Below are 23937 nucleotides of genomic sequence, written 5' to 3'. Positions count from 1 at the left end.
TGTCAGGATGTGATGTGGCTTAGCGGCGCTTCCATTTCCGGTACTACTCATAGCCATGGCGAAGTCCAGGCTGGAGCTGAATTTTGTGCGGCTTCTGTCTCGGTGCGAGGCCATGGCGTCTGAGCGGAGGGATGAGGGAGAGTGGAGGCTGGAGAAGGTGAGAGGGGCCCGGCTATACTGCGGTGTACCACCCGGCCCTTTCCTCTCTCCGTTGCATCTGTGTTCAGTCACGTTGGGGTTGCTCGTCCAGACAGGATAGCAAGGAATGGAAATGTCGGGCGTGCTACCTTGTGTAATCCCAGTGAGAGTAGTGTATTGTATACAAGCAGTACATTAAGGTGGTGGACCACACTTCTTCATTATCCATGGAGCTTTCTCTAAACACCAGTGTGCAGTGCCTGCTGTCAGTGAGAAAGTATACAGCCTGTCAGCTGGCCGTGAGCTGAGAAGCTAGGTGGAAATAAAAATGTGCCGCTCCCTTGTATCATACATACAAACTAGGGGGAGACTTTAATCCTGTGCCACTGTGGACCGGATAAAAATAATCCTGTCAGAGTGGCTCATCTGCTGTAATAAAGTGAAAAAAGTATGCTGTCATGGCAATGGGATCCCGAAGCTTGCTCTGGGTGCTAGCGATTACCGGGAAAATGGAGCCTTGGTCAGAGAGGTTAATGCCCGTGATTGGTGTGGGCATTAGCACTGCGTGTCTACTGTATAAAACAGTAGACACCCGGGCGGCTGTAATAGTTAAACACCTGGCATCTGCCGTACTAGTATCCTAGTAGAATCCTCCTCCCCCCCCTTTTTCTTTCTCGACTGTTTTCTAATATAGCCTTGTACTGTCAGAGGGTGTTCCTCACAGTTCAGCAATGACGATGGGCCCACCCTATTGACAGTGGGGAGATGTTGGTGCTGAAATGATCGGTACTGATATCTCTAGTAGCGTGGCACGTACTGAGAAAGCTGACAGTGTGCGGCTTTCTATATAGTACCGCACATTGATTAGAACATGAAAGGCCCTCCTTTAAAACTGTGCAGTAAAGCACATACTAAATTTGGAGCAGGGCATGTACAGAATACTAGAATCTTTAGTAAATCTAACCTATTGGGAAACGGGTATATAAAATTTTTTAAAAACCCAGCGCCTCTAAAAGTATTTATAATAATTTAGCTGTGGTCTGGCTAGAAGGTTATAGGGACAGCTGCTGCATAACATGGGGGCCAGACAACAAGAAGTTGTTGGTCCTATAATCAACAGAGGAGAATAAAAAATTCCAGGATGCAATAATGCTTCTGATGTATGGATTGGGTGTGAATCCTTTTAAGTAAAAAAAAAAAAAAAAAAAAGGGCAATGTGTTTCCGGAATGGTCACCGTTCAGCGTAAACAAGGGCTTTCTAAAACACAGTTTATCCTAGCATTGTTCGATAATGCATCATTGTGTCTTTAAAGATATCTCTATCATTCCAATAGAGCAAATCCCTCTTTCTAGCCGTCGGAGTGAGGCATCTGGATTTATAATTTGGTGACTTTACATCCAAATGGCCTCAATGAAATCCGTAGAATCGTCATGCTGACAAGTTATTGTTATACTTTAATACATTATGCTCATATAGTTTTGTTTATTTTAATTTGTTATATGCTTCTATGCATACCCTATTACTAATGTTAATATTTTTATATCTAGTCCTTCTTCTTAGCTTATGTTCATTTTATCAATATTTTCTACCTACCTCCACTCATGCTTGTCCTTACTCCTCCCCTTTAATTTTCTCACTTTCCTCTCTTCTTTTCCATTTCTTTCTGTCCCCTCCCTTTTTTCCCCTTCTTTCCCATATGCCAATCAACACTCCTTCTCTTGCTTTCGCTATATACAATTTTGTCTTCCCATTTGCCTTCATTACATGAAGTCGCATGCTCATCACTTCTCCCTTTCAGCCTTTCTTTTTTATTTTTTTTTTATAATTTTTATTTATTTTCCCTCCCCTTTCTCTGATTCTTCCCAAATGTCATTCATCTTTCACCTCTGCACCACTGCTTCTAACATTACATCGCTCATCTCCTCAAATCACATCTTTCCCACCCGCTCGTCCTGCACAGCACGTGCATGCTCAATGAGTTTCTATTTGTTACCGGCGCCTTCCTTCAAACAAGCGTCATCATCCCTCATCACCAGCACGTCTCCCTGCATTCTTTCTATTGCAAGTGCTAATCAGCGCATACATGCTCAGTAAGTAATGTGCACGTCACCAGCACCTGCCTACACACAGGCGTCCCTCACCTCTCTCTAGCACTTCTCCCTATATAATCTTCCCGCCATTAGGTCCTTCTTTCATCTGGTTTGTATCCTTCGACCACACAGGCTAAGTCCTTATCTTTTTCTTCTACATTGTAGATGATCATACATAATTATGATAATCTGCTGTTCCAAAAGTTTCTCTCCATTCATATGCATTTTATGATTCATCACTATTATAGCCACATTCAAAGTCTGTTCCTTGTATATTCCTTTTTTCTATCTATCTATGTATTGTCATTTATGTAATCATTTATTTACACAGCCACCTATATATTAAATAAGAAATGTATTCCTCTACAGTTATATTTATCTAATGTAGATGTACTTGCATGCGTATGTTTGTATATATTCATTTATATTCTACTTCTTATACATACATTTGTATATAATTCTAAAAAATTGTATTCTATTTTCTTTCATATCTTTATATAATTCTTGTGTTCTCACTATACATATATATTACACTTTATTTATTTCTGCACGGTTGGCCTGATGAAGATACCAGTTTAAGGTGTCAAAACGCATTGTCATTTTTTTATTTTATTTTTTATACTAATAAAGGATTCACACCTAAGCCATTTGTCAGCAGTGAATTTTTTTCATCCCGGACCTTTTTGTTCTCCTCTGTTGCGAAACAGAAAGCTGAAAAACTTTATTATGCAGTGAACCATTTAAATAAAGGTATTGTGTGTATTTCCTTTCCAAGGGAGCCTTTGAGTGACATAGAGCATTAGGATCTTGTGGGTAGGATCTTCCAAAACTATCCATATTAATCACATTTACTTCATGGACAATGCAAAATATTGACAATTCAAAAAAGAAAAGTTGAACATGAACATTTTAGAAAGATCCCTTAACCCCCTTAGACGCAGACATTTTTAATTTTTGTGTTTTCATTTTTTACTCCTTACATTCCAAAAGCAATAACTTTCTAAATGGTACCATTTATTATTTTGTAAAATGTAATGGGAAGTGGGGAAAAAACTCAGAATGAGGTGGAATTGAGAAAAAAAACTCAGTACTGCCCGTGTGTGTGTGTGTGTGTGTGTGTGTGTGTGTGTGTGTGTGTGTGTGTGTGGTTTATACAGTCTCCACTCTGGGGTAAAATTGCTATGTTAGCTTTATTCTGTAGGGCAGTGTGATCACGGTGATAAATTTATAAACTCGAGTATAAGCTGAGTTTTCCAGCACAGTTTTCATGCTGAAAAAGCCCCCCTCGGCTTATACTTGAGTCAAGCGCAATTTGGGGAAGGGGGGGGGGGGGAATATTGTTCTATACACTCCAGAAACTCTGTATTGTTTGCACGGTGTAGATTTTCTGTTTAAAATGCTGTGGGAAGAACCACGATGCGTTGCCGCTGAGGTTTTTCCCGCAGTGCTTTTCGGCTGCGTGTCGTCCTGTGGGGCCTTAGCCTAAAGGGTTAACATGCACATAAGGCACCAGAGTTATGTGTCATAAGAATTTATATGAACCATAAATTCAAAATCTGCAATAAAAAAAGATAATTCTGGGAGGGTTTTTGCAATTTGAATATGACTGTTAGGAGGTTAAAGGCCTGTGTAATTTGTTGTTTCATCTTAGAGCTGTTAAGATGAAAGACTTTTATGAAATATCCTTTATCTCTTAGTTTGGGGTCTTACCCCCACAGAAAATAGCAGAGTTGGAAGTGTGTGCTTAAAGAGGACCTTTCACGTCCTCAAAGACTTGCGGTTTTATGCCACTATAAAGCTGAATGTGAATTCAGGTCACTGTTGTCATTCCCAGTATGTGCCCTGGTGCTGGAGATATCAGTGCGGTTAATGTCGGCACCAATATCTCCCCACCCCCGGAAGGATGGGCCTTATCGCCTAGGACGATTTTTTAATAAGAATGGAGCAGTGGTTATGTATAAGAAATATATCATTGTAATCTGTGCTGACAGCCCTACAAGGTTCTGTGATTAGTTTATATCCCAATTTTGTGCTCTTAGACTCCCTTTAATTTGGGTGGACACTTTTTTAACTTGAGGTCATACTAGACATACTCCCAGGAGACTAACTCTCTGTGATATACATGATATATATGCAGGGTTGTTACCTGCAGCATGTCTATTATTGCTTTGTAGTGCAAAGGTTGAAAGCAGCTGGAGAACCACAGTGATTCATGCAGGTTAGCTGCTACTGCATAAAACAATTTAGTGTTTTTTGCAGTGGTGTCTTTCAGGAAAATGTTCTTCTGAATTCAGGCTTATGCTAAATTTACTGAAGTTTTATAAACTGTTTTGTTACATATAATGCAAAGTTCCCTTATGCCCTACATAAGCTCCTTAGTTGAATGCCCTCTGTTGCCCATCAATGAGAAATGTAAACATTGAAGATGGCCAGACAGTACAAGGTTTGAACAAATTTATATTATAAAGGGGTTGCCCACACTATAAACATATTCTCCATATGCGGGCAATGCTGTAAAATAACCAATAAATCTATACTAAGATATTCTCTCAGCTGGCACTTCCATAAATGCGCTGGGTGCCCAGATTTGTTTACAAGGCTGTGAACCGATAAACTGATCGCCACTTCAGCCCCTCGTTGTCTTCAGCAGATATGTGCCTTATGCAGCTCAGACTAGCAATTGACTGCAACAACTCCCATGGCAGCCTTGAAAAATTTTTTAAAAAATTCTGTCGCTGAGGACCGGAGCACATCACTGGCAGCCTTGAAGATATAGCTCACTGGATATCACTGGAAGCCTTAAATATAGCTTAATTGCTATCCTATAACATTGCCCACTCATAGGGAAAATTTTATAACGTGGACAACACTTTTAAGTTTCTGAGTGTGCATGTCTTGTTGCTAAATCTGGCTCAGAATTATTTCATACCCCGTTGTGCCAGTGTACTGTATGCACCAGGAATGCTCTTGTACAGAATAAATATTGCCTAGTCCTTATAATAAAAAAAAAAAAAAAAAAGGTTTTTGCCATCTCCCTCTCATCATGCTTTGAAACAGACCGTGCAACTGCTACAGTCATGAGATACTCTGAACTCCATTTACCATAAAATTGTCCTCCACTAGGGGGTGCTCGTGCATAGAGATTTTTAGAGCCTCTGTCTTGTTCAATAATAGAAATACGTTTTATTTATATAGCGCCAAAATATTTCACATCAGACAAAATGAGACAGAGTAATAAATCAATTCTCACAATAGGAATGAGGGCCCTGTTCGCAAGAGCATACAATTGAAGAGGTTGATAGGATGATACAAGAGGTAGTTCAATGGCAGCTGTATAAATTGATATGCAGTCACCCCATCAAAATGAATAAGATACGTCGTGAAATGAAGCAGGATTTTTTTTCCTTCTCTCTGAAGACTCATATATGTATATATTTTTTTTTCATCCTGTGCCACTGAATATTTCAGATACACCTGCAGCTCCCACAGGATTCTCTAGCCAGTCCTGAGGGACACAGAACCTCGGTTACCTCTCTATACAGCCTTCCTGCAGCAGTCAGTGATGGGGCATCTCCTGGTGGTCTGCTAGGCTAACCCTCTTTTTTTTTCCTTTAGGGCTCCCCATGACCTACAGCGATCAGCCAATTCTCCCCTTGGCCCCTCCTATTTCTACCACGTTTTAGATGTGTGCCCCCTGAATTAAAAAAAGGCTATTCGGTCAGCCTCAGCCCATCTGTTCTAACTGCCTTTTGCCTAAACCAGCTCAGGATAGCTGGGCTATTCCAGTCTATTATTCTGCCTTTGGTGGACGAGAGGGTGGACTCTCTCCAAAGCCTTTGTTCACTGTATCTTGAGTCAGCAAGGCCTGCATTTCCTGAGCAACTAGATGTGCAATGCCTCTCTGGAAGCAGCTTACCGGTCTGCCTAGGCAGCAGCCAGCACATTGTCAATCTGCCACACTGTTTGAATCCATTCATGGAATGCTGAATCCACCTCTAAGAGGGAAGTTGTGGCTATTCCCTTCTCCGAGGACATACTGGGCCGTCTTTTTGGCAAAGACCTGGAGAAGTTCATCTCTGAAGCTACAGGGGGAAAAAGCTATTTCCTTCATCATAGGCATTCTGAGTGCCAGTCCTCCTCGTCCAGCTATTCTCAGTGTTAAACCCCTTTCATGGCTCCACTGCTTGCTCCAGAAGACAGTTTTCCCTGGAATCCTGATCACTTGTGGCATACCAGGAGACCAGTGAATTCCTGACATCCATCAACATTTGCAATGCCTTCCTCCACATTCCCATTGCACTGTGCCATCAGTGCTTTCTTTGTTTCACGGTGAGTTTGCATCATTTTCAGTTTGTTGTGATTCCCTTTGGCCTGACCTCCCCCCAGGTATTTACCAAAGTGATGTTGTCCTTCATGGCTATCCCAGCTCCATAGGAGTTGCTGTGATTCCATACTTCGATAACCTCCTGGTGAAAGCCTTGAAAATTTGTCCAGCTTATGGATCACCTTAGGCCTTCTTTAACGGATTAGCTGGCACATTGTTAAGGAAAAGTTATGTCTCTTTCCTTCTCAGTGCATGATCATCAATACACAACAGGGCAAGGTTCTTCTTACGGAGTGCAACACCCTTGCCCCCCCAATCCAGTGTATCCCGCCTTCGGCGGATTTCTCTGTGTCCACTTGGGTTCTGCATGCGGGTCCTGAGCACTACGGTCTCGACCGTAAAGGCGGTCCCTCTCATCTTCGTCCTCTGCAATTGGCAGTTGTGACCTTTTGGGACAAGTCTCTGTCCAGCTGTGACGTCTACACCTCCTGCCTTCACGGGTTTGCCAGGAGCTTCTTCGATGGCTCTCCTGCCAGGAATTCCCCCGGGGAATTCCTTTCTACCCCTCCATTGGGAGGTGATTTCCACCAACATCAATCTTTCTGGATGGGGTTCAGTCTTCATTGCCTTGAACATACAGGGCTGTGGTCCTAGTCAGAGTCCTCCCTCCAAATCAAACTGCTGAGTGCTGAGAGCTATCTTCCCTGCCCAGTCTCATTGGACCTTTCTCCTCCAAGGGCATCCAGACCAGGGAAGGGGGCACCTCTTCACCTCCCACCTGAAACACAAGCTCCCCCACTACATGGCAAGGACCCTCGGGCTATCACTGTTGACACTTTCGTACCTATTTTCTCCTCTTTCTCTTCTCCAGTGGGTTCTCAAGAAACTCAAGACCGAGGGGGTTACTTCCACTCTGGTGGCTCCAGATTGACCCTGCCAGGCCTTGTACGCAGATCTCACATTTCTGTTGGTGGAAGCTCTTTGGTCCCTTCCTCTACAAGTCGACCTGCTGTCTCAGGACTGCTGTTCCACAAAGACAAGGTTGTCCTTTGTCCATCATCATCTTTTTTGCCTAAAGTGGTTTCTTCTTTCCACATCAACTAGAACATCATATTACTCCCTTTATTCCTGGACCCCAAGTATCTGTGTGAGTGCTCTCTTCACTGGATGTGGTCTGCGTGATGGGGCTCTATTTGTCTCTCAGTAACCTCTTCCATCGTTTGGACACCTTTTTCGTTCTCCCTGAGGGCCCTCGCAAGGGTCTGGCTGCTTCCAAGGCTTCCGTATCCAGATGGATTTGATTTTCTATCAGGTCTATCGGCTCAAGTGTAGGCCCTCCACCTCTCTGTGTGACTTCTCATTCTACGGGAGCTGTTGGAGTATCCTGGGTTGTTCAACTTCAGGCTTCCACCGTCCAGGTCTGCAAGGCTGACACCTTGGCCTTTGTCTACACTTTCACCATTTCTAAAGGATCCATTCTGTGGCCTTTGTGATGACCATTTTGGTTCAGAAAGTTCTGCAGGCGGCTGTGTACCAGGTTGCTCGCATGGGTGTGTAATTTCCACCCTCTGGAACTTCTTTAGGACATCCTATGGTGCTGTGTTCCCCAATGAAATAAGAGAGAAAATGGATTTTTTGGATATTTTTTCGGTGTAAAATACTTTTTTCGTTTTCATTGGGGGACACATTCTTTTTCTTTTTGTCTCTCTCCTTCTGCTTCAGTACAAACTAGCTAACATAGTGTCCCTGGAGAGTGTATAGCCCAGAAGTGGAGCTGACATATTTTGTTACTCCTAGTGTCAACCTCCTAGAGGCCAGATCTATACTCGTGGTGCTGTGTCCCCCAATGATCACAACAAGAAAAGGATTTTACAGTGAGTACAAAAATCCATTTATTGTTTGTATTGCTGTAAAAGTACGCATTGAATTAAAAATATCCCCTTAAATGACATTGATTTCCTGATTTTGCGTTTAATTCCCTCCCTCTTTCACTCTTCAAAAGCGTTAACTTTTTCAGTTAAGAGGCTTATTTTTTTGTTAGGGAAATTGTGCTTAATTTTCCTTATGCTGCAATGGGAAGCTGGCAAAAAATGGAGTGGAATTGGAAAAAGAATTCAAAGGTCTGACACCCATAACTTTTTTTTTTTTTTTTAAATTTATTTACTCACTCATGTACATTGTTGTGTAAGGGCTCATATATAGTGGGGCCACTGATGACATTCCTCTGGACAGCGATCATGCCCAGTATGGCAATGCACTGTTATGTCGGTGCCTTAGTGGCAATTGACTAAGGCATCTAAAAGAGTTAACGGTTACAATCTGTACAGAAGTATCTACTGTGTATTACAGCTTGTGCCCGCTGGGTATGGAGAGGGCTCATACTGAGGTACATCTTGTGTTGCTAAGGAGTTAAACAAGTTTTAGTCACATCAAATGTCTGTTGTAAACAGGGCTGTGGAGTTAGTCTCAGATTTACAGCCAACTTTGGATGCAGTTGGACTCGTAATAACATTACTGACACCAGTTTCTAAATAAAATGATAAATAAAATTTCAAATTATATTATAATAATCATTATTATGCAATTAATTGCAAAATGTTACATGTTTGTTTTCATAGAAATCAATCAATGAGTTTTTTTGCGAAATGCTTTATTGCTTCTGTTCGACCAAGACTTCCAACAAACACGGGATAGTAAATGTCAGGTCTGCTGGGTCTAATAGTTTACTCTCTTTTTTTCCCTTCTTGCAGTTTGTTGGCGCTCTGGAAGAGATGCTTACTTCAATTAAAAAAAACTCCAGGTATGTGTCAGCGATAGTTTACATACAGTTTCAGGGGTTGTCCATTTTCAGCAAATGTTATTGTATGCAAAATGAAAAATTGTACAATCTTGTAATATGCTTTCTGTATCAATTTCTCACTGTATTCTAGATCTCTGCTTGCTGTGATTCTTTGTTTACTTCTACTGGACAAATCAGACCATGATCGTGAGATGGACACAAAGGTGCACAACTCCTTATAGTCATAGCACGGAGATCAGACATCTGTCTTGTAACAATCCGTGCGCATGTGAGGCTATCACATGACCGTCTGTTGATTTTTGTCCGCAGGTAATAAACAATAGATTGTTTATTGCAAGCAGAGACCTAGAATACCCCAAGAAATTGTTACAGAAAGTATGTTGGCAAATTATATAACTTTTCATAATACAAACAATAACATTTCTTTCCTGAAACTGGATCCCCTTCTCTTTATAGTATGTGACTGCTTGTGTTTCAAGATTTAGATGCTGATGTGATTCTGTCCATTGCTATAAGGGTATATGGAAGTCAAGGAAAGTATTCTTAAAGGGGCTCTATCAGCAAAATTATGCTAACAGAGCCCCACATATGCCTGAACAGCCTTTAAAAAGGCTATTCAGGCACCTTAAATGTTACATTTAATCCCGGTCCCATTTTTAAATAAAAGTATTAAAACATATATGCAAAACTTACCTGAACGTGCACCATGGGTGGGGATAAAGGATGCGACGTCAGCTTCGGGCACTCCTGTCTCTTCTGTCTTCTTGGAGCGACGCCCTCTGGTTCCGTGTCTTTCGGCTTCTTCTCTTTAAATCCCGCGCCTGCATAGTAGCGCATCTCTCCGAAGCGCTACTGCGCAGGCTCACTCGCAAACTGCCATTAAGTAAAATGGCGAGTGAGCCTGCGCAGTAGCGCTTCGGAGAGATGCGCTACTACGCAGGCGTGGGATTTAAAGAGAAGAAGCCGGAAGACACGGGTATCTGTTGTATATATGCTGGTGTCTATGGCACCACCCGGATCCTCAGCAGCCACCATCTTCAAACACCCAGTATCTGCCGTGCTAGTACGGCGAATGTCAGGAAAGGGTTAAAGAGGACCTTTCATCACTTCTGCCATCATCAACTGTTTGTATTCTTTAACAGACACCATTGTAGTGATTTTGACATTGTTGGACATTTTCTCTAGCTCACACTGCTGCTGAGCAATCATTGGTTAGTTTCAGAACTGGATATGGTAATTAGGTTCTCTATTGTCATGTGTGTGGTCCCATGACTAGACCACTAGGTCCCGGACAGCTTGCTGACAGTAGAGAGACTAATTAGTATATTGGGTGCTGAAACTATCAGCACTGATTGTTCAGCAGCGGTAGGGGTTAGAGAAAAAATTCCAACTGTATTCCATCAGTAGAGTGGAAGAATGCTGTCAGTAAGTGTTTGTGGAGATGCTGAGATGTCATTTGTAGGGGCTAAGTCAGTTTTAGTTTTTGCATTTTTTACTCTCCATATTCCAAGAGCCATAACTTTTTAACCCCTTCCCGCCGATGGCATTTTTGATTTTCGTTTTTGACTCCCCTCCTTTTAAACCCCATAACTTTTTTATTTCTCCGCTCCCAGAGCCATATGAGGTCTTAATCTTTGCGGGACAAATTTTTCTTCATGATGCCACCAGTAATTATTCTGTATAATGTACTAGGAAGCTGGAAAAAAATTCAGAATGGGGTGAATTTAAAGAAAAAATGCATTTATGCGATTTTCTTACGGGCTTCGGTTTTACGGAGTTCACTGTGCAGCCAAAATGACATGTCCCCTGTATTCTATGTTTCAGTACGATTCCGGGGATACCAAATTTATATGGTTTTATTTACATTTTAACCCCTTAAAATAAATCCAAAACTGTGTTAATTTTTTTTTTTTTTTTTTTAAATAAAAGTTGCCATATTCTGACAGCCGCAACTTTTTTATACGTCCATGTACGGGGATGCATAGTCTTTTTTTTTTTTTTTGCGGGGCCGGGTGTACTTTTTAGTTCTACCATTTTCGGGAAATGGTTTTGCTTTGATCGCTTTTTATTCAAATTTTTATCATAATTAAAACAGTGAAAAAAACGCTGTTTGGCACTTTTGACTATTTTTCCCGCTACGGCGTTTACTGTACAGGAAAAATATTTTTATAAATTTGTAGAGCGGGCGATTTTGGATACAGGGATACCTAACATGTATGTGTTTCACAGTATTTAACTACTTTTATATGTGTTCTAGGGAAAGGGGGGTGATTTGAATTTTTAATACTTTTTAAAAAATTAAATTTTTTTTAACTTTTTTTAAATTTATTTTTTTTGCATTTATTAGACCCCCTTGGGGTCTTGAACCCCAGGGGGTCTGATCACTAATGCAATGCATTACAAAGCATTGCTAAATATCGGCACTTCTATTGCAGGCTATGTAGCATAGCCTGGAATAGAAGCAATGTAATGACAAGCCGGGGAGCCTTCACAAGGCTCCCGACTGTCATAGTAACGTGACGTCGCCAGGAAAATGGCGCCTCGGTCAGCTTTGACCGAGGTACCGGAAGAGTTAATGCCTCCGATCAGTTCAGGGACCGATTGGAGACATTAGCGCCGGTTGTCTACTACAGTATACTGCGGCCGCCATAGTTACAGACCCGGCATGCGCCGTACTATTATGGCGGATGTCGGGAAAGGGTTAAAGGGACTCTATCATTGGCAAAAGTCATTTTTAACTAATCACGTACTTGTATAGCCTTTAGAAAGTCTATTCCACACCTACCTTTTTTATGTAAATTGCCTCAGTAGTTTTTGAATGAGCCCATTTTTATTCATATACTAATTAGCTTCTCAGTACATCCTGGAAGTCTCTTCGTGCACTGTCTTCTGTATATACAGCACAGGCTGCTGCTGCTGACTCCTCCTTGCTCATACACAGCAGGGAGAGGAGAGCTGGCTGACAACTTCCTGTGCACTGAAAAGCTTATTAGCATATGAATGAAAATGGGCCCATACAAAAACTACTGAGGCAATGTACATACCAAAGGTAGGTGTGGAATAGCCTTTCTAAAGGCTATACAAGTATGTGATTAGTTAAGAATGACTTTTGTTAATTATAGAGCCACTTTAATTTTCCATTGAGGACATGAGGAATTTTTTTTTATTTTTTTTTGCAAGACAGATTTAACCTCCTGATGGCAGCTTTTAATACTTCCTATAATGGTGTGCAATGGGGGTAAGAAAAACTTTTTTTTCACTTCTGTATTTCTCCCTCTTGCTGAACAGGCTTGAGAAGGATCACAATACTTATGCAGATCAGATATAATGCACATGCTTGTACAGAATGGACTGTCCGTTATCTGTGTGTTTACATAACCAGATAATAGACCAAGCTTTATCAGGAAACTGCAAACTGAACGATTGTCCTGACAGCAAGAGCAGTGAGTGAGTGATGTCACTTGTCCTATAGGTCTGTGGTTATAGCAACGTGTGTAAACAATGGGAGGAATATGGTTACATATATGGTAAACAAAGCAGAATTTCTAAAGCACTATACTTAGGAAAAATCTTCAATATACATACTACCATTATAGATAGAATTCTTGAGATAGGACAACCCCTTTAAGAAAAAGAAAAAAATATATATATATTATCCTATTAATATTATAAAGGTGAATGTTCAGATGTTTGTTCCTCAATCATAGCCAAACGGCTGAATGAATTTGGGTGAAATTTCACACACACCTACATATTTCCCACGAAAGTGCAATAGGCTACTTTAAATGTGGGTCACTCACCCCAAATCGCCACCGTCACCCTCCAAACACCCCTCCGGGCTTGGCTGTACAAGCTGGCATTCTGCCAGCGCTGGTCTGTCCACACTCCTCCTATTGGTGCAGGGCAGGCTGTGGGCGGGCTATGGAGCCAGGGCTGCAGCACCATAGGTTGGGGGCTGAATGTGGGTGTGCTGATTCACCAGAGACACAGTGAGGAAGATGGCGGCCGCCCACAGGGTCCCGGACTCGCAGCTATACCACGCTGCCTACACACATCGCGGAGGAGAAGGAGAGGGTTGCTGCACCCCACACTACACATACAGGTCAGTGCAGCGGGGAAGGGGGTATTCCGGGGGAGGGGGGGGTCCCGGGGGGGAGGAGGTGTCCCCAGGTCAGTGTCCACAGTTCCCCAGCTTCAGTTCCCCCCCCCTACATCGTCCCCCATGTAGTAGCTCTCACCTTTGGCTCTCTCCTCTGCTCCTGTGTCTCCTCCGCTCCACACACTTCTCCTGCTGCCTGTCTGTGTCCTGTATGAAGGACAGCGAGGTCCGGCGTCTGGTTGCTATGACGCCGGGCCTGCTCTGCTACGTAAACGCCACAGGGACCAGCAGGAGAAGTGTGTGCAGGCAGCCAGCAGAGAGAGCAGAGGAGAGAGACAAAGGTGAGAGATACTACACGGGGGACGATGTAGGGGGTGGGGGCAGGAATGGGGAAACATGAGACTGGGGGGCAGAGTTGGGGGGGCAAGACACTGGGGGCACATGAAGTGAACTGGGTGCAGAGAAGGGGGGACATGAAGCTGGGGGCAGAGATGGGGGGGACAAGATACTGGGGGCAAAGATGGGGGGGACAAGACCCTGGGGGCAGAGATGTGGGGGAAAAGATACTGGGGGCAGAGATGGGGGGGGGACAAGATACTGGGGGCAGAGATGGGGGGGGACAAGATACTGGGGGCAGAGATGGGGGAACAAGATACTGGGGGCAGAGATGGGGGGAACAAGATACTGGGGGCAGAGATGGGGGGGAACAAGATACTGGGGGCAGAGATGGGGGGAACAAGATACTGGGGGCAGAGATGGGGGGGAACAAGATACTGGGGGCAGAGATGGGGGGGAACAAGATACTGGGGGCAGAGATGGGGGGGAACAAGATACTGGGGGCAGAGATGGGGGGAACAAGATACTGGGGGCAGAGATGGGGGGGGACAAGATACTGGGGGCAGAGATGGGGGGACAAGATACTGGGGGCAGAGATGGGGGGAACAAGATACTGGGGGCAGAGATGGGGGGGAACAAGATACTGGGGGCAGAGATGGGGGGAACAAGATACTGGGGGCAGAGATGGGGGGAACAAGATACTGGGGGCAGAGATGGGGGGGAACAAGATACTGGGGGCAGAGATGGGGGGGAACAAGATACTGGGGGCAGAGATGCGGGGAACAAGATACTGGGGGCAGAGATGGGGGGGGACAAGATACTGGGGGCAGAGATGGGGGGACAAGATACTGGGGGAAGAGATGGGGGGGACAAGATACTAGGGGCAGAGATGGGGGGCACATGAAGCTGGGGGCAGAGATGGGGAGGAAGATACTTGGGTCAGAGATGGGGGGACAACATACTGGGGGAAGAGATGGGGGGGGGACAACATACAGGGGGCCGAGATGAGGGGGACAACATACTGGGGGCCGAGATGGGGGGGGGAACAAGATACTGTGGGCAGAGATGGGGGGGAGACAAGATACTGGGGGCAGGCCCGCTCTGGCCACAAGCAGAGGGGCGTTGGGGCCCACGGGCCGCGCTGCAGGTGGTTTGCGCAGGCATCAGGGGGCCGCCGACGAAGTCGCGGGTTATAGCTAGTATTATATAATTATATCATTAAAACTACCATATATACTCGAGTATAAGCCAACGCCCCTAATTTTACCACAGAAAACTGGGAAAACTCATTGACTTCGAGTATAAGCCGATGGGGGGAAATCCACCATTCAAGATAAAAAGTCTGGTCATGTCATGGCATTATAGCTTAGTAACTCCATGTGCCTCATAGTAATAGCAGTTAACCCCATCATGTCTCTCACATTAACCCCCTGTGTGCCTCACAAGAGTTACTGATATGTGGGACATATGGAGGTAATAGGTATTTTCATAATTAAGGTCCTTTATTAGTACCCCCATGTGTCTCACATATTAGTAACCCTTATATGGGGCACACAGGGGTTAATTGCTATTAATGTGTGGCATATGGAGTTACTGAGACTAAATTAATAACCCCAAATGCCTGACATTAATAGGAATAGTAACTAAAGGAGGGTACTTGTGTGTTCACTTTCACTTTACTGTAGCTTCCTCTCCTCCATACGACAGACATCTTCTATAAGACACAATGAATCCTGGCCACTGACTTATCTGCAGATGTTACATTCTATTTTCTATAGGACCTTTGATCATAGTCACGTGCCCCAACATGACAAGCCAATCACAGAGCAGTAGTACTAAAGGACCTCCCCCTTCATTTAACTTATATAGGTCCTTCAAGTTTCTGTGCTCCTTGGACCCTGATTCAAGTATAAGCTGGAGGGGGGGGGCTTTTTCAGCATAAAAACTGTGCTGAAAAAGTCGGCTTATACTCGAGTATTTACGGTATATACGTTTTGTATCCCCCCATTTGAACAATAAAAACACTTTAATTTGTCAGTTGATCAAGCTGAGTAGTTTTTTATTTCTACCCTTTTGTGTACATGAAATTTTTTGATCACTTTTTTTTTCAGGGTTTTTGTATTTTATGTTTTTTGTCAGAAGAAATAAACAAATCAGCCATTTTTACTTGCTTTTTAATTTTTTTAATACGGTATTCACCATTCAAGTTAAAGTAACACAATAACCTGTAAGTTTAGATTGGCATGTATGAGTCCCTTTAAGTGGCACAATTTCAGATATAAAAAATTGTATACTTGTTTTTCCAGTGGCATCAGAACTAACCAAGGCTTATTTTTTTTGCATATGATGCAGTTCACTGGAATGTTTTCTCATTATTAACTAGGTTATTGTACTTGCCAACAAGACTTTGTGAAGTTTCATATCAGGATATTATGGTTAAGTAGAATATACTGGCACCTTTCTGACAAATAGGTTGCGCATGACTTGCTTTTAATTGGTTACCAGCAAAATATTAACTAGCTTTTAGGTGAAGTTGTTTTCTGTGCATCAAAGGGGATTAATGTTTTAAAGAGGCTGCTCAGTTCTAGAAAACCCATTTTTATGTACCCTATTATGGCATACAAAATTAAAGGGTTATTCCCATCTCAAGGATGATATTCAGACTTGTAGCTTAAGCTAAGTGAAGTGGTTTACCCAATACATTGTTTAACCCCTTAGCGACCCTTGACGTAACTGTACGTCATGGGTCGCATGGGGATGTATGGAGCGAGCTCACACGCTGAGCTCGCTCCATACACGGCAGATGCCGGCTGTATAATACAGCCAGGACCTGCCACTAACAGCAGCGGTCAGTGCCCGAGCCGATCGCTGCTGTTAACCCTTTACACACTGCGGTCAAACGTGACCGCAGTGTGTAAACGGCGCCGGCGGCATGGGCGCCGCCATGTTTTGCCGATCGCCGCCCTCCTGAACGTCACATGAGGGCGGTGATCGGTTGCTATGACAGCCGGAAGCCTATTGAAGGCTTCCAGGCTTGTCTCTGCACTAGATCTATTAGACGATGCCAGAGGCATCGTCTAATAGAAGTGCTGCGATTTTCTTATTCACTGCAATACTGTAGTATTGCAGTGAATAGTATGAGCGATCAGACTCCCTAGGTTTCAAGGTACCTAAGGGGTCTGATCATAAATGTAACAGAAGAAAAAAAAAAGTTTTTAAAAGTATTAAAAAAATATAAAAGTTCAAATCACCCCCCTTTCCCTAGATCAGCTATAAAAGTAATTAAAGAACATTAAACATAAACATATTAGGTATCCCTGCGCTCCAAAATGCCTGAACTATTAGAATATTAAAACATTTATCCCGTACTGCGAACGGCGTAGCGGCAAAAAAAATAAAAACAGCCAAAAAGCGTTTTTTTCAACACTTTGCCTCCTATAAAAAATTGAATAAAAAGTGATCAAACCATCGGATCTTTCCCCAAATGGTATCAATAGAAACGTCATCTTGTCCCGCATAAAAAGACACCACAACCAGCTCCATACATGGAAATATGAAAAAGTTACAGGTGTTAGAACATGATGACACAAATTTTTTTTTCTATTTTGCAAAGTTTATCATTTTTTTAAAAGTATCAAAAAATTTCAAATACTATATAAATTTGGTATCACCGCGTTTGTACTGACACGTAGAACACAGGTAACATGTCATTTGTACCAAACAGTGAATGCTGTAAAAATTAAACCCATAAGAAAATGGCGCAAATGCATTTTTTCTCCAATTGCGCCTCATTCTGAATTTTTTTCCAGCTTCCCAGTACATTGCACAGCATATTGAATGGTGCCATTACAAAGTACAATTTGTCCCGCAAACAATAAGCTATCATGTGACTCTGTGAACTGAAAAATGAAAAAGTTATGGCTCTTGAAATGTGAGGAGGGAAAAACGAAAATGCGAAACCAAAAAATGGCCTGGTCCTTAAGGGGTTAATCTATCTTGCTCCGTTTGCCAGATACTGCTCATTATGTTTCCTCAGTGTTTACAGCTGGTTTCCTAGGAAGATAGTTCAGTCCCTGAACTCACATATATTCTTTTCTTGCTCTCTTTGCATATTGCTTTCAGTTGCTGAGCTCTGATAAGTGGTATAACATTACTTGATGAGTGTTTATGTTATGGCTGCAAGTAAATCCAGAGATGCTGGACTGAACTGAAATACAGGAAGTGGAGTGTAGAATAGACAGGGCGTTCCTTGTACAAGATCCTCATTTCTCTGAGTGACCAGTAGTTAAAAAGAGCACTTCAGGCACTATTCTGTATTTCGGATAGCAAAGAATATATTCCAGTCCGCACTCCTGAGATTTTCTTAAAAATTAACTTTTAAAGAGGACCTTTCACCATTTTTCACACAGGCAGTTCTATATACTGCCGGAAAGCTGACAGTGCGCTGAGTTCAGCACACTGTCGGCTTTCCCGATGTGTGCCCGGTGTGAAGAGCTTACGGTCCGGTACCGTAGCTCTTCTATGGTCAGAAGGGCGTTTCTGACTGTTAGCCAGAGACGTCCTTCTGCCTCGCGGCGCATATTATAATGTGAAAGTTTGTGGGTTTGTGTGTTTGGATGTTTGCATGTTCGGATGTTTGTTCCTCAATCACGGAAAAACCGCTCGACCTATTCGGCTGAAATTTTCCACAAACATAGTTAATACACCCGATTAAACAATAGGCTACTTTTCGTCACAATAGCGCACATACGTTTGTGCCAGGACCCCCACAAAACCCAAACTCACACCACCATCTCTGCAATCTCACACACTTTGGACCATAGCAAGCCACAAAATTCATATTACCCTCTACAGCCTCGCCCCTAACCCCACACAATCACATATACATATACTTTACCACTTTGCCCCTCACCTTAACGATACTCCAGGAGGCTCTCTTTAACGCTCCGGAGCAGCCATGTTTGCCGACTCCCACCGCTCTGACAATCCTCGACACCCCCCACCCATGTCAATACCCCTAGGCGGTCTAATAAATGCAAAAAAAAAAATTTAAAAAAAGGAAAAAAAATATAAAAAAAAAAATAAAAAGGATTAAAAATTCAAATCACCCCCTTTTCCCTAGAACACATATAAAAGTAGTTAAAAACTGTGAACCACATACATATTGGGTATCCCCACGTCCGAAATCGCCCGCTCTACAAAGCTATACAAATATTTTTCCTGTTCGGTAAACACTGTAGCGGGAAAAATGGTCAAAAGTGCCAAACCGCTGTTTTTTCACTGTTTTGATTCTGATAAAAATTTGAAATAAAAAGTGATCAAAGCAATAACATTTCCCGAAAATGGTAGAACTACAAAGTACACCCGGTCCCGCAAAAAAAGACGCCCTATACATCCCCGTACATGCATGTATAAAAAAGTTACGGCTGTCGGAATATGGCGACTTTTCAAAAAAAAAATTTTAAACACACTTTTGGATTTTTTTTAAGGGGTCAAAATGTAAATAAAACCATATAAATTTGGTATCCCCAGCATCGTAAGGAAACACAGAATACAGGGGACATGTCATTTTGGTTGCACAGTGAACGCCGTAAAACCAAAGCCCGTAAGAAAGTCGCAGAAATGCATTTTTTCTTCAAATCCACCCCATTCTGAATTTTTTCCAGCTTCCCAGTACATTATATAGAATAAATAATGGTGGCATCATGAAGAAAAATTTGTCCCAGGAAAAATTAAGACCTCATATGGCTCTGGGAGCGGAGAAATAAAAAAGTTATGGGGTTTAGAAGGAGGGGAGTCAAAAACGAAAATCAAAACATGCCATCGGCGGGAAAGGGTTAACTTCAAATTCTTCTGTCCCAAAGTCACTATGTAAAGTTTCTCACAACACCGTATAGCAGCTCAAATACAAAGTAACTTCAACACAAAAGTCTCACGTATTCTCTGAATTACAGAAAAACCAAGATACAAACTTACATTTCATATCCCATACCTTATACACAGTACGAAAACCTCACCCATGCCTGTATATACCCACTTCTACAATCACCGCAGACGAAGTCGCGGGTACCAGCTAGTATACTATATGTACCGCAAACATCAACTACAACAAGAGCTAGGACTCCCAAAAACACTAATACAGAAGACAAGCAAGATTTTGCTGTTAAAAAAATCTATACTGACCTCTTAAGGCATCTTCTCACGACCACCAGGGCTGTCATCCCGAGACATTGGCGCAGTTCCACCCCCTCCTTGCTTGAGTTCCTTCAGGAGTTCCTTCTTATACGGAGGATGGAGGCATTGGTGGCGGAGGACTCTCCTGATTCCTCCAGATTTGAGCGTCTCTGGCGGCCCTGGATCTTGTTCCAGGAGTCATCTGACTTTTCCGCTGCCTTTGCTTGAGTGTGGCGTGGCCTCCTGTCTTCTTTCTCCTCCTTTTATCATCCTCCTTTTCTGCTATCGCCTCCAGTTTCAGGTCTGGTCCTCTTTTGCTGTTCCACGTTCCTGTGTTTACGTTTTCGTCTCTTTCTCCTGCCCTTTCCCCTCTCTGTTTTGAGATGGTTTACGATTGGTCTCTCTGCGTTTTTCCTTCCTCTCTGTTCTCTCCTCCCCTTCTCTTTTTTTTTCTTTTCTGTAATTGTCACGTTGTTGTGCGTAATATGCACTGATGTTGCAGTTGGGGGTCTCCTCCCTGGCTGCCCAGCGTACCGATTTATATGCATCTTAGATGCTGCACAGCTTGTTCCTTTCTGTTTGTGTTTTGTAATATTGAAAATCCTTAATAAAAGCCATTTATACAAAAAATCTATACTGCACCTAGGTAACTGTGACACCAAAATCTAACTTTTTTTCACATTACACAGCATACCGCATATAAAAACACAATTTAATAATTCATATATACACCCACCTTCATGCAACTTTGCAGCAAACAGACATTGCAAGCAAAAATTGCACAAAAATTCATATTTGTTACTAAAGTGCGGCTCAAGCAATCCCTTTCTTTAAACAAAATGTACTTTCCAAAAATCTGCAATATGTGAGGAGTTCATACATACCACACATGTATATATTTACAGGGGCAGGTGTTAAACGCCAAAATCGCAGAAATGCGCCAACCATTTTGTGCATGTAAATTAAATAGGACTTTACATAAAAATGTTATTTTCCATCCCCCTATAAAAATTTTAGCAAGCAATACCTTCATCTCTAGGGATAATCTTTATTACTATTATTTTAGCATGTAACGGACATCGCTAGAGACATATTTTACTGTAGAAAGCTCAGGTATAGACAGGACAGGGATTGGTTGAAATGGAAACTTTATTCATAGCTTTGTGTATGTGATGTGTAAGTGTTTGGTGTGACTTTTTTTTGGCGTTGCGACCTGGACAATGGTAAACGTCTGGTTCACAGCACCAATAAACTTCCTGGTTATGTTTAGAGGGTATTATAGAAGAATACCCCACTAGTAAGGCTCAGGGGGGAATTACATTATACCTTTATGTGACAATCAGTGATCAAAAGTATAGAATGCGCTCTGATTGATAGGAGGGGGGTATCAAGGACTAAAACCCCTGCCACCCCCCTCCTGGGGTCACATACAGGTTATGCACAGAGAGAAGAATTATTCTGCATCTCATTCTGCATCTCTGTGCTGTCTGCAGGGCTCATCATCCCCCCTCCCCTTCCTGTTACAGTTCGTATGATGCTTCCTTAGACAGAAGAGGGGGACACTTTAGAACCCTATATCTCAGGGTTGAATGCAGTGTTGCATGTTCAACAATGAATCGTTCCAAAACTATAAGTTGTATCTTGAAGGCCTTGGTATCATTTTAAACATGAGAGTCTCCTCTTTAAAGTGAATATTAAACCATCAAGATAGCTCCATCCAGCCCTAAGAAATCGGCGATAGTAGGGAGGACGTTTTAGCTACGTCATCCGTTACAGAAGTGCCACGCTGGAAGGACGTAGTGATGACGTCCTCGGCAAGCAATAGGTAACCTGTCCAGGATGTATTTCATATAGAGATGAGTAGTTTTTTTTTTTTTTTTTTACAATCATACCCCTAAATTCAAAATAAGCTCCCTACATCTTACTAATTGGATTTCATATTTGTCCAGCATTAACTTTTATTACAGGTCTGTAATTGAAGTGACTACAATGTACAATACTTTTCAGTAGATCAAAAGAGCCAAACCACTGTTTTTTTTCTCTATTTCATAAAAATTTCAATAAAAAGCGATTAAACCAGTAGACATTCGAACTACCGTATTTTTCGGACTATAAGACGCACTTTTTTTCCCCCAAATTTCGGAGGAAAATGAGGGTGCGTCTTATAGTCTGAATGTGGGTGGAGGAGTGGGTTTGCAGCATGGCCGCGCTACTGCCACCGCTGGTTTTCTTCAGCGGCAGTAGCGCGGCAATCTGCAGGCCCCGGCAGCTAAGACAGTCCCCGGCATCTGCTGTAATAGACCGGCGGATGCCGGGGAGTGTCTTAGCTGCCGGGGCCTGCAGATTGCCGCGCTACTGCCACCGCTGGTTTTCTTCAGCGGCAGGAGCGTGACAATACTGCAGGCCCCGGCAGCTAAGACACTCCCCGGCATCCGCCGGTTTATTACAGCAGATGCCGGGGACTGTCTTAGCTGCCGGGGCCTGCAGATTGCCGCGCTACTGCCGCTGAAGAAAACCAGCGGTGGCAGTAGCGCGGCCATGCTCTAAATCCACTCCTCCTCCACAGGTCCCGGCAGTCAGTTAGCCCCCCCCACCGGCCCCATACCTTTAGTGATGCAGGCCGGCTCCTGCACGGCGAGGCCGCAGGAGCCGACCTGTTCCGATGACAGCCGGGAGCCTAATGAAGGCTCCCAGGCCTGTCATAGATATATATTACTATCGCGGCTGGTCTATGACCCTCCGCGATAGTAATGTATAGAATCTCCCATAGACGGCAATACACTTGTATTGCCGTCTATGGGACTTGCAATCAAATGATTGCAGGTTCAAGCCCCCTAGGCGGGGGATATTAAAATAGTAAAAAAAAAAAAAAAAAAACACTTAAAAAAAATAATAAATAAAATAAATAAAAGTTCACCTCCTTTCCCTAGAATACATATAAAAGTATAACATTACTGTGAAACATACACATTAGGTATCCCTGTGTCTGAAAATGCCCGGTCTACTAATATTTTTATGTACAGTGAACGTCAAAATCAAAAGTGCTAAACTGCCTGGTTTTTCTCTCTGTTTTGCCTCTGAATTAAATAAAAGGTGATCTAAGCAATAAACATTTCCCAAAATGGTATATCTAAAAAGTACACCTGGCCCCACAAAAAAAACGCCCTATACATCCCCGTACAGCTGCAGGGTCACCTGTCAATGTGGCCTTGCAGCTGTTCCAAAACTACAACTCCCATATATTAAATATTTTACCATTTTTTGCCTGAAAATTTTTTTTCCCTATTTTTCTCCTCTAAAACCTGGGTGCATCTTATAGTCCGAAAAATACGGTACGTTTGACCTTGTAAAAATAGACACCTTATATTCAGCCACATACACAGCAAGATAAAAAGTTACACATATCAAAATATGGCAACTCCATAATTTTTGTTTTTTTATTTATTTTTGCAAAGTTTTGGATATTTTTAAGTTGTTAAAATGTAAGTTTTGTATTCCTAGAATCGTACCTTTCATAGAATACAGGTGACTTGTCATTTTGGCTGCACAGTGAAAGCTGTAAAACTAAAGCCTGTAAGAAAGTCGCATAAGCGCAGTTTTTTTCCAATTCCGATTATGAATTGCTTCCCAGTATATTAGGTAGTACAATTACGAATGCAAATTTGACCTACAAAAATTAAGGCCTCGTATGGTTCTGTGAACCGGAAAACCAAAAAAGTTATGGCTTTTGGAAGGCAGGGAGTCAAAAGTGAATTGGGGAATATAAGAGGAAATGCTAATCTTAATAAATATCCCCCTCCAATGTGAATCGAGCCTTATAATACAAAGATATTTGTTGACTGTTTAAAGCTACAACCCGGTGTCTGCTGTTTTCTAATGGGTTGAGTACAGAAGTTGAGTTAATTTCGCTCTCCGTGGTGTATATGGTTTATGCATGAGAGTGTCCTTGTAAAGCCTGTTGCTGTAGATCCTTCC

General features: G+C 42.6%; 1 protein-coding gene across 1 annotated transcript in view; it reads left to right on the top strand.

Annotated features, from left to right (window-relative positions):
- USE1 (unconventional SNARE in the ER 1) overlaps positions 1 to 23937 on the top strand; it is a 75253-nt gene continuing 51316 nt past the window's right edge. The window contains exons 1-2 of the mRNA XM_075264209.1: positions 1 to 157; positions 9304 to 9353. Of these exons, the coding sequence (XP_075120310.1) occupies positions 56 to 157; positions 9304 to 9353 (152 nt within the window). The 5' untranslated portion in view covers positions 1 to 55. The remainder of the gene's footprint in view (positions 158 to 9303; positions 9354 to 23937) is intronic.

Source organism: Leptodactylus fuscus, chromosome 1, assembly GCF_031893055.1.
Source record: "Leptodactylus fuscus isolate aLepFus1 chromosome 1, aLepFus1.hap2, whole genome shotgun sequence".
NCBI lineage: Eukaryota > Metazoa > Chordata > Amphibia > Anura > Leptodactylidae > Leptodactylus > Leptodactylus fuscus.
The sequence above is the reverse complement of the archived record's forward strand: the minus strand, read 5'-3'. Positions and strand labels throughout refer to the sequence as shown.